Source organism: Corvus brachyrhynchos, unplaced genomic scaffold (assembly GCF_000691975.1).
Source record: "Corvus brachyrhynchos isolate BGI_N302 unplaced genomic scaffold, ASM69197v1 scaffold10, whole genome shotgun sequence".
NCBI classification, from domain to species: domain Eukaryota; kingdom Metazoa; phylum Chordata; class Aves; order Passeriformes; family Corvidae; genus Corvus; species Corvus brachyrhynchos.
Window position 1 is genome coordinate 3255733 of NW_008236180.1, and position 11800 is coordinate 3267532.

At 47.2% G+C, this 11800-nt stretch overlaps 1 protein-coding gene and 1 long non-coding RNA gene across 2 annotated transcripts; one reads left to right on the plus strand and one right to left on the minus strand.

Annotated features, from left to right (window-relative positions):
• Window positions 1–49: 49 nt before the first annotated feature.
• On the plus strand, window positions 50–1220 carry PDRG1 (p53 and DNA damage regulated 1; the record flags this gene model as incomplete). Its single annotated transcript, XM_008634193.2, has 3 exons — window positions 50–173; window positions 453–533; window positions 845–1220. Coding segments are annotated over 3 exons (288 nt in total), but the record flags the coding sequence as incomplete, so codon positions are not given.
• A 410-nt stretch (window positions 1221–1630) lies between these two features.
• Window positions 1631–4588, minus strand: LOC108446568. Its single transcript, XR_001861781.1, has 3 exons — window positions 4499–4588; window positions 2304–2306; window positions 1631–1641 (listed from the first exon to the last, which is right to left on the minus strand). It is a non-coding gene; the product is annotated as an uncharacterized LOC108446568 (long non-coding RNA).
• Window positions 4589–11800: the final 7212 nt, after the last annotated feature.

Genomic DNA, 11800 nt, shown 5'->3' on the forward strand with positions numbered 1-11800 from the left:
TTCCTTCTGAATTCCTTCCTTCTGAATTCCTTCCTTCTGAATTCCTTCCTTCCGAATTCCTTCCCTTCCCTTCCCTTCCCTCCTCTCCTCTCCCCCAGAAAAGGCCATGGTTTGCTTCGGGAGCATGTTCATCGAGCTGCCGAAGGCGAAGACCCGGGAGATGCTGCTGCAGGGTGAGGTCACCCCGAGGATTCCGTGTAGCTATAAGCGTTTTAATAAGCACCGTAATTAACAAGATGTTGGCTAAATTAAAGGAGTTCTGCCCAGGGATGGGCTTTGAGGTGCCCAATACCTCTCGAGAGGCTGATTCTGGCCCGTGCTGTGCCCTGGGAAGCACATGTGGAAGCTGCTTGGCCCCACGGGTGGTGGAGGGCAGGGTGGGACCCTCTCGGGAAATTGAGCCTTCATCCCAGAGCCCACCACAGTCCTCCTCACTCCCGCCTCTCTTCCAGACCAGGAAGAGCTGGATGAAGAGATAAACAACCTCCGGAAAGAGCTGCGTGTGAAGGTCAACCGGCTCTATGAAGCTCAAGGTAAACGCTCCCACTCTGGACCTTGCTCAGTGCCTGGGAGCCCACTCGTGCATCAGAAGGCTCCAGAAATTCCTTAGTTCCGTGTGCTTCCGCAGCCTCTTTTCCACCAGTTTTGTGTGTCCCAGCAGCATTGTCAGTCTCTGTGTGGAGCTATCCCCCACCCCTAAACCCCCTCTGACATTGTGCTAGGGTGACCCCACTTTGGCTTCCAGGGCTGTCCCTGCCCTCCCCACAGCCCCTCTCAAGTTTAGCATGAAGTGCTTCACTTCTTTTGTGGCAAAATCCTGATTTTTTCCAATGTCTTCTCTCAGGTAAACCTGAGCTGAAGGGGTTTAACCTGAATCCCATGTCTGCCGAGGAAATGAAGCTCATCAACCGCATCCTGGAGGGCTGAGGTGGCCATGCCATTGTCACAGCGTGTTTGGCTGTCACTGTGGGCTCATGCTTCAGTAGCCACAGTCCTTGGGATTTACAGGACATTGGTGTGTCCAGAGCCCACCCAGGTGAGGGCCCTGGGAATCGTTTTGCTCCTTAGTTACAACACTGCAGTTTCTTTGGATCACAAACCGTTTCCTGCTCTGTGCTGGAACTCAGGTGGCAGAACCATGCTGGATACAGCGCTGGGCAAAGGCCGATGGCTGGGGTGCAAGTGGGATCATTAAAATCGGAGCAGTGGGACATTCCTGACTCCATGTGTATGTTCCTTGTTGGGGGTTTATATGAGCTCTTCTGGGGTTTGGCTTCAGAGCTGGTCCTTTGTCACGTTGGGAACAGGAGTAGGAGGGATTGGGAATCCTCCACATGCCTGAAGCACAGAAGAGGAGTTGTGCACACCCGTTGCATTCAAACAAAGCAAAGCTGTACATCTGAGGCATGTCAGGAATCTCTTAGGATGTGTAGGGAGGGGCAGGAGGCAGCATCTTTTTAGTCTCGATGGGAAAACATGTTCCACTGTTGGAAGGCAAGAGATGACAGAAATGAGGCTTTCAGGACTAGATGAAGGGATAAAACTTGGGTATATTTTAAACAGCCTGAGGAGAGCTGAGCAGGAATAGTCACTGAGTTTGTCTTGTAGTAAAAGGACAATTGATGTAACCAGCAGTAGTTTCTGCAAAGGTTTTAAAATTTGATGTTTTCTGCACTCCCCCTTTGAATGTGCTCCCCCAATTGCTTAACTTAGTCAAGAGCATAAGATTTTAAAAATAGTGATAATTAGTACAGGCAGGACTACAGTGAGTTTGATTTTTTTCTCCGTACAGGGAAGTGTCTGGGTCTAGCCAAGCCCTTAATTTTTTGAACTTCTCTAGAGATATTTCTGGATAGAGTTTAAGAATTGTAAACATGACTGTTGTCCTTTCTCCAGCCCTGAGGTTGCTCACCTGTTCTGCCAAATCTTGCAAGAGTAACAGATCTGGGCCTGGTCCCTGGGCTTGGTCCCTTGCTCTCTTTCCTTTTCCCCAGCCATGAGAACTTCAAACACAGCACCACCATTTCCCTGGCTCCCTGACCACCTTCCAACTTAGCAAGGCCTTCTCCTGCCCTGGCCAGTTCTAAACACGCTTCAAATTACACAGAGTTCCAAAAAATACCCTGTATCAGACCCTTTAGTTCTGAGGTGTGATTTCTTTAAACCAAAAAGCCCAACTGCCATTGCTTGGTCTAACTTTTAAAATTCTGCTGCTGACACTACATACTCTAAATGTGTCTCTGTCCACTTCAGGCTTACATTTCAGATACACAGACTAAAAATAACTGACTTACTACCTAAACTGTCTTGCCTGGAGCTTTTTCAGAAGCTTGCTTGTCTCGTGGGAGCAAGAGGCAGCTCACAGTGCCACATCTCAGTGCTGGAGCTGCTCTTACATAACCCGTGTGGTGCAGCCAGTCCATGTCTCCATAATGTGATGGCAGGGTTATTTTTACAGTCTCATGGCAACAGGTTTTCTGCTCTGACATGTTTCCATAGTAGTAGCAGGAGGAGGATCAGGTGCCTGCCTGCCCTGAAAGCTTTGTTTTGCTGTGCAGAATGTGTTTAGCCCCTTTGTTTTCTCACACGGAACAGAACTAAGCTCTGCAGTGCAGAGGGCCAGCTGAGCAGCCAAGCATCCCTGTGTCAGCTGAAATACCTCATTCCAGCCCACTGCAGCTTCCAAACTGGGAAACTCTCAGAAGCAAGGGAGCCAGTGCCTTGTACTGAGCCTGTGGTATCCAGAGAGAAGTGGGAGCTGCTGCTGCCCAACACGAGGGGAGAGTGAACTTCATCCATGAGGGTCTCTCCCTCCAAGCTTGGGATCAGCACCACAGTTTCTGCTATGCAGAGAGATTCCTGAAAAGCTGCTTCAGTTGTTTCTTCACAGCAGCCACAATGAAAACATGAGCAGGCAAGTTACACATCACCTTCCTCTTCCTGCCTGTAGAGGCGAGGTGATGTTTCACTTTCAGGTGATGCTGTGCTCGTGTGTTGCTAGTTAGAATCCACAGCCAGAGGTGATTGTAGACACACTGAGGTGTGCATGGCAAAAAGTACAATGTGTGTCAGCTTCTCCAAGCGTGGAGAATCCAAGCACTGCTTCCTATCAGTAAAATACACAACTAGCTTCAGGAAAGTGCCCAATAAGCAGTCACCACAGCGACTGCAGAGAGTCATTTTCGGAAAACATTTGGTCCTTTTGGTCTCCTAATCCCCTAATTGCTTGCACACTCTGGTGAGGATGTGTGCTCCCCTCCTGCGGACGTGCCGACAGCTTCAGGACTGAGCAGGGCACCTGCCAGCACTGGATGAGTTCTACACCTAAATGTGTGTTTTCTATGATGTTCTCATTCACCAGAACACCCAGATCTCCCCCTCTGCTGACAGGCCTGTCATTCCAGACCAGGCCAAACCCTCCAACATGCTGTTCTTTCCCTGTCAGCCTACGGCATCAAACCCACGGACTGAAGTACCTGAGCAATGACAATTCCCCAGCTGCATGCAGGAATCAACTCCCAGACAACCAGGGACGCAGCTGAACTGCTGAGAGCAGGGGACATCTCTCTGCTATTAATATCTGGGGTTAGCAGTTGTAAAGTCAATGACAAAATGCTGCAAAACCAGCTACTGGGAACACAGCACTCCAGCAGCAGCACGAGTGGGAGGCACAGTGCACAAGGACCTCTGACAGAGAGCTCTTGTGCAAGTCCTGGCTCCAACACAGGCTCCAGTCCTTTGGCAGCCCCATGCTGCCTTGTTTTCCCACTCTGGAGGGGCAACATGCTTCCTTACTTTGCTCTGCTGCTGGATATTCATCATTTAATCACTATGAAGGTTAGAGGATTATGATCAGTTACCAATAAAATCATGAAACCAGACCATCCATCCCAAACACTCTAATAAAACCCTTCAGACAGTGATAAACATCTTCACCCCCCTGCTCTCCCTGTTCACAATGCAAAGTGGGTCTTTCAGAACATGAACTTGAGTTCAGAGTCTCCCTGGCAGCTGGCGGTGCGGAAGGTGAAGTGTTTACCTCCAGAACCCAGCTGAGGAGATATAACACTAAATTAGGGAGAAACAGGCAGTTTTGCCAATGGCTCATTAAGAAAAATGCCTGCCCACAAAATCATTACCCTGCTAGCAGGCAGGAGTGAGTGTGAAGCAATAGGAAATCCAACCCTAAATCTCTTTCCCATGTGCTGAGCCAAAGAACATTCTGAGCTTGTTGCAAAGTTTCTATTCCTGTTCTTGATGAGACTAAAGAAAAAAAAAATCCCTTTGGCTTCCAGAAAGAAAAGTGAAAAATAAAGTCATGCTGAAGCAGTAAGATTCACAGGATGAGCATTAACCCTTTTTAATTGCAGATGTGGGTGTCTGCAGAGAACAGGTTTCCAGCAGAGCATTCAGATATCTCTCTGAGAGCCCAGCAGTACTGTGAAGACATCGAGGACTTTCATTCCAATTCATTTCTTTCCTGGCTAACTGAAGTTACTCGAGGCTGTGAATGGAGTAGACTGTGCACATTAGAGCTATCCCAGACCAGAATTGAGCTGAATTTATTTGCTCATTTGAAATAAAACTGTTCCCAGTGGCACCACGTGAAATATTGGGCTGAAGCTGACAGGACACAGTGCTGTAACAAGTAATACCAGTGACCAGTTAGAGCACCATCAACTTAAGTCACATCTAAGGGAACTGCCTTACCTATGGTTCTGCTTGCACTTTAATGACTAAGGCTGAAAGAATAATAATTGTATTTTTGCTTGTCATTTTTGTAGTAGTTTGCTGTTTCTGTTTCTCTCAACTCTTGTAATGACAAATCAGTTGTGTTCTCGGGTTCCTGCTGTTGCAATACTTGCATTGCAAATGTAGCAGATAAATTTCTGAGACTTCCAGCTGAATTTCCTGATAAGTATTTTTCACTTAACCAGGGAGAAAACCTGTGTTAAAAAACAGACAAACTAAAACAACGGAGTCAAATTCTGTTTTAAAGGGGCTTTTTGTTGTTGTTTTAAATACCCTCAGTTCCAGGCCTGCATCTCAGTCAGTGCACCATGGAGCTGGTGATGTTCATTTCTGGCAGCCAAACCACTCTGGGGGGAGGTTTATCAGTGCTGATGGGGCACTGCTGTGGGATACTTAAGCAGGAGAGATGATCATAACCCTCCATCTCTGGCAAGTGCTCTGATGCTTGTGATTTGCTGGTACTTGGAGGGGAACATCTTCCAGAAATAGCCAAGTTGGCAGGGTTTCACAACACAGAGCTAGAGATCTGACAGAGTTATATGGTGCTGCTGCACCCAGCTGAAAAACTTGATACTCTGAGTAAAAGCAGCTGTGTCCTTCCAGGTGGCAGCTTCCTTCATGTAACCAGTTCACAGTACACCTCACCTGCAGCACCACACCAGCTCACTCTCAGCCTGCAAACCCCTACCTGCAAGGTGCAGAAGCATCACGAGACACCCCTGTCCCAGGGCCAGCAGCTGACTTGACACTGTAACCCGTTGTCTACTTAATAACACATTGAGGGCTTCAGATCCTGATGGGTTGCGATGTCACAGCCCAGGAGCTCAAAGTAGCGTTTGTCACTGCTAATCCCTTTCTGAACACTGGATGAAAGTGCTTGTCCATATCCATGAGAACCTCCACTGGCCCTGTCCCACACTTGGGAGTTGGGCGCTGTCCAGGCTGCTTGATCACCCACCTGCAGCCCTGAGACATCCAAACAGTTACAGAAAGTCATTCCCAAAGGATGACCCCGCATTTAGTCCGTGTGATTTGTTTTCAATCATAATCTCCACAGCCCATCAAGAATTCTGAGTAAAAGACCAGAGACCAGAAGGTTGGGGCCACCAACTGCACTCAGCAGTTAAATTCTCCAAGCTTAACTGCTCTACAGCTACAGGAGAAAACAGTCCCCAGGTCTCCATCAGAAGTTCCCCAGCAGCAATCGACATCCTCCCTGCTATCAGGGTGCTGCAAAGACTCTCCCCTACTGACAAGAGAGATTTATAGAAGGGAGCAGCCCATAAAATGGGAAGTTCAACACCATCCTCCATTATGCTCAAACACCATTCTCAGATTCATGAGGAATCTGACAACTTATTTAATTTTTTTTCCTTCCTCCCTCTCTCTCTCCTTCTTTCTCTGATCTTCCACCTCGAGGCAGCTTAACAGTGACAGCTGTGTGCAGCAATGCCAACCTTGCTGTCCCTCTGAGGTCTCAGAAGTGAAGGGCTAAGCTACATCTACCTCTCAGGAGTGCACTAACCAGAACATTATTGAGTTTAAAGCAAAAAAGATCCACCTTAGAGATGCACAAAGCAACATTAAAACAGAAGGCTGGCCCAGCCTTATGCCCAAAGCTGCCACCAAGGAAGAAGTCACCTGGCTGTGTGTCAGGAGAGGAGGCAGCACAGTTAAGTGGCTGTAGCACACGTGGCAGCTGGCAGGGTGAGGTCAGCTCACCTGCACCTGCCAGAGATCCCACAGCAAGCAGCCTGGAATAGCCTGCAGGCAGCGTGTCCCCCTTCCCGGGCCAGGATCAGTCAGGTGCAGGCTTTTGTGCTGCCACATTTGTGAGAGGAACATCTGGGATGAAATAAAGATCCAAGACAAACAGACACTGAACAAGCAAATATGCTATTCTCACTCTGACAGTCCTCTGTGCCCCAGCGACAATTATTTTCCCTGTCCGTCCCTAACTATTAACCCATTCTTCAGCCACCTGAGCTGAAGTCCAACACTGCATGATGCTGTCTGACCAAAAATAGTAAAAATCAGAAGTAATCAACAAGTAATGGAAAAGGAAAGAACAACTGCCCTGAGCTAGTGCTGTAGGTCAAGGTGAGGCAATGGCACAGGTTGCCCAGAGAAGCTGTGAATTCCCCGTTATGATAAACCTAAGTTTGCTTAGATAAATCAGCTGGGCCCTTCGATCTATTGTTTCCCAGATAACCCACATAGACAAAGTGTTACTGCATCAGATAAGGGAAAAGGCTGATAAGAAGCAGATCCTGCAGAGGCGGGGTAATGTTTTTTATCATGCCCGTTTCCTCCCTCTCTATAAGGCACAGCTGCATCTGACAGTGTAAAACCCCCCAAGGGAGGGATTGAGGCATTTCCCCTAAGACTGAATACGTATAACGCCTGGAAGTCTTAGTTGTGTGGGCTCCTAATGATGAACCATCATGACCGTCATGCAGACCACAGACACTGAAATTGCAATGATCAAATCTCATCACTGGATCCGTGGGGGGTGATACCTTTCTTTCTTTCTTCCTTTCCCATACTTTTTCACTTCGTGTTATTTTTATATTTTAATAGAAAACAAGCCAAACAGCTGTATGCCTCCTTTTCTTTTAAATTAAAACAAACCTGCCTCATATATGTACATTAGTCACTCAGTGTCATTTCACTCTAATTCACCCCAAGGGATCTATTAACAAGAACCTCATTCACCACTCAAATGTGGGTTTTAACACCCATCCCTGGAAGTGCTCAAGGCCAGGTTGGATGGAGTTTGGAGCACGTGGTCTAGTGGAAGGTGTCCCTGCCCATGGCAGGGGGCTTGGAACAAGATCTTCATGTCACCATGTCTCCAAACCTCGGCGCACCCTCCCGCAAGGCAGCCTGCTGCACCTGCACTCTGGAAAGGCTTTTGATCATTCAGAGCGAGCATGAACTCTGCTGAACTTTCACAGAGAGAACTGATGGATTTTCCTGTCTCCTAAACCATCAAATTGAGGTGGCATACCTTTTGGGAAGATGTGTTAATCTAATGAAAGCTATCAAACTCAATCCAGCAGCAAGTGTGACACGTTGAAAATCAAATAGTTCTCTCCCATGAATCACCCTGTCCTTACATTCTGTGAACCTAAGGAAGAAGAAAGGCTGCCAAAATTCAACCGCTAACAGTAAAACTGGGAGTGACATTTCAGCTTTTTGCTGAGCTGATTTGTCAAAGTGACATTTCCAGTGATCTGGTAACACCAGTTTTCCAATGAAAAAGGACTGGAGAGAGACAGGGTGACAGCAGCAGAGATGGGCCAGCCGAGTCCTGTAGGTGTTTGCAGGAGTTGGAAGTGACAAGGTTCATCTGATGCATCTAATACCAAGCAGTAGAACTGCACAGCCCTTTTATTACCCTGCTGGAATCATAGAAAATCCTGAGCTGAAAGGGACCTACAAGGATCAAAGTCCAACTCCTGGCCCTGTGCAGGACCACCCAAAGAATGTATAGTATAAATATATTATAAAACATGCATATATATTATATATATATATGATAATATAACTCAGTTGCTGCCTAGTGTTAGATGCACATGAGATTGGAAGTTTATATATAAATATGTACATGAAGTGTAAAAAATCAAATCCCAGAGAAAGTATCCAGCCATTTGGGAAAATCCATTGTAAAAACCATTATTGTTGCCCTGGAGAATGGTGAAGGAATGTTGCAGAAGGAGGGCATAGGAAAACAGACCAAGCCACTGGCAGAAGGAGAGGATGAAAAACGAGCAAAAGAATAAAATTCCTGTTGGATATTCCCAAAGAAAAGACTGTCATTCTCACCTTCTTCCAACAATTATATATTTCAGTTTTCAGAACATTCCCCCACCTTGTGACTTGCCAACCTACAGATGGAACAACAGATTTAGTGGCTTTAACATTTGCATTTCCTGCAGTTTTCCAGAATTTCAGTGCAGAAGACCTGCATAACTAGATTCATCAGCTGTTCGTGTGCAAGCATGTTTATTTAAGGTTATGGGGGCAGGGAGATCCAACAAAAACCCCCTCATATTTGTGTTTGGAGGATTCCTGGAGGAAAGGCAGAGCAGGCAGCCTATGGGGAACTCCCACAGCACCAAAAAACAAACTCTGTCACATGCTTCCAGAAATATACGTAACGCAACATATGTTCTTGGGAATTTTAAGTCCCATTTTAAATTTGTGTATGTTACAGAAGAACTTAATTAAACAGGAAAGTCAAAAAAGATGTTGGGGAATTACGGCAAATGAGCAGAAAAATCCTGAAGACAGCCTAGGCTGCACATTGCATAAGAGGGGGTGAGGAGTGGCCCAGATAAGGCACCCAAGGAGCACAGCTCCCCAGGACACTGCTCCCCAGGCACAGCTTCCTCCAGCCCCAGGCTGTGGCACTGGGCACATCCTGACCTACTATTGCCTCTGAGTGTGGGAGGGGGCAACCCGGGACATCACAACACAGGGCTGCTCCAGAACACAGACCAACAGAAAGACTAACGTGGAGTTTATTTTTACTTGCCTGCAAGTTTTGAGGTCAGCCACAATCTATTTAAGTTGTTGGTACAATTTCAGTAATCACAGGCTTTTCATATATCCTTATTTACTGTGTTCTGGCTATTTACCATGTTAATTGAGGTTGTGGGGCATAAAATCAGCTTAATATAAGGGGTTTGTTGCCAATTAACACGTTCCCATTTGTAGAGTTAGATAATCACTAGCTGCTATCCTCCTGGTTGTAATTCACGAGTTAGTTTGCGTAATTACCTCCCAGTCGCTTCTCACAAGGGTAAGACAAATCCTCCTGTCCCCAGCCTCCTCACCAGACCTGCTGCACAAAATAGAGGGACTGCTCACTTGCAGGGGTGTGTTTTTAATTATGCACCACAGCACAACACTTAGGATGTTAAATGGCTTGAATCCTCTGGCACTGGCAAGGCCTTTCTCAGTGTCACATGGTATTGTAAGGATTTCTAAAGGAAACACAGTTTTTCCTTAATGCCCAGATCACTGGCTGAAGTGGAAGCTTTGGTGTTCAGCGCAGCTCCAGGCAGCTGAACAAACAGGCAGCAGGTTTGGCGGAACAAACCTGACTCAGAGCATAAGGCTGCTCTTCTCTACCTGCAGGGCAGAGAGAAGTTCATACCAACCAAATCCACCTCAACTTGAACTCCAGAATGGTAATGGATATCCCTTCCTGGAAGCGTTCAAGGCCAAACTGGACTGGGCTTTGAGCAACCTGGTCTAGTGGAAGGTGTCCTGGCCCATGGCAGGGGGGTGGAATGAGATAAACTTTAAGATCCCTTCCAACCCAAACCATTTCAGGATTCTGTGATAATGGATTCTCCCATAATCTCTTCAAATTCTCAGGATGGAATTCCACCCAGAAAGTTTACACCAGACTTGCACCAGCTGACATCTAACAGAATGGGATTACCCTAAATCCAAGCAGATGTTTTCACAGCTCCGTCTTTGGGGGCTGCCCTAATGCTCATTAACCAGAAGCCCAATTAGCCACCTGCCCTGCGCACACACACACACACACACCTTCTTGCACACCTGCAGCTGAACTGAAAGTTTTCAGAGCATGAACTCAACCATAACCCCACAGCCAGAACCCCTGGGAGAACAGTCTGTTCCTCCACACAGAGCTCTGCACTTTATACCTTCACCACCGAGTTAACTTTGGTTCTGCAAATAAACTGAGCTGACTTTCGGCCGCTGAAATAAACTCTTACACAAGAAGCAGCGTTTCAATGGTACATGTTGATCAGGAACCTGGCCAGGAGCGCTGCTGCTCCATGTCACCTTCCTCTGCCCAATTCTTCCCGTGGGTTTCCTGCATATTTTCCTCTCCCTCTGAAGAATGAAGGCATTCATTCATCTCTCACTTTCTTTGGGAGAGCACACACTTACCAGTTTCATAACCCAAGTGATGCCAGGATTCTTGCAAAATTCTTCCACAAACAAATAGTACTCTGAAGGCATTTTGAGGGTCTTCAGAATAAAGGCACATTTTCTTGCCTCAGGCTTTCCCGCTTCCCTTTCTAACTGCTTCCGAAACCTCTTCAGATCCTTTGCTAAGCAGCTGTTCTGACTCAGCTGGGTAGAAAGAGAAATACAAGATTCAGCACAACAAATGCTCCCACAGTATGACTTGTTTTAATTGCCCTTGAGAAGCTTCTGGGGATCAACTGCACCACATATTCTGAGAGGAAAAATAAATAAATATGGATACCACTGAGACCTACTTTTTCTTTGTGGACGAAGAGGATCAGTTTCAATTTTCTGTCTCTCTGCATGAGCACTGGGAGCTCGAACAGAGCAAATCTTACAATCCATGTTCTACCATTCTTACTGTAGCTTTCCTATGCAGCCAGCACCCCCCTCTCCAGGGGCAGACAACTGCTCACAGTGACCCTTGCAGCAGCTCAGCCACAGCACTCCTCAACCACCACTGGTCAACCCAGTGTTATGATCCACCTTCAACCTCCCTTCATAGAGTCACAGACTAGTTTGAGTTGGGAGGAACCTTAAAAGCTCATCCCATTCCACCCCCTTGCCATGGGCAGGGACAGCTTCCACTAGACCAGGCTGCTCAAATGTCACACCTGGTGAGGGCTAAGGCTCCCCAGTGGGATCACATCCCACTTAGCTGCTGTGCTGCAGGAGATATGGCCCAGGAGGGGAAAGGGCTGTAGGTGTTTATACATTGGAATGGGCTGCCCAGGCAGCTGGTGCAACCGCCCTCCCTGGAGGTGCTTAAGGAAAGACTGGAGTGGCACCCAGTGTCCTGGTCGACAAGGTGGTGTTCAGTCATAGGTTGGACTCCACGATCTCAGAAGTCTTTTCCAACCGAATTAATTCTATTATACCTGCAGCATCTGAACCTGCCCATAAATACCAACCATACTCCCCATACACGGTGGGAGGGCTTGGGGGGTGGGAGGTCCTTGCCCTGCACATGGAGTGTATGGGGCTTAACATGCTGCGCCGGGGATGTGCAGGAGTTGGGATACAGAACCAGGAA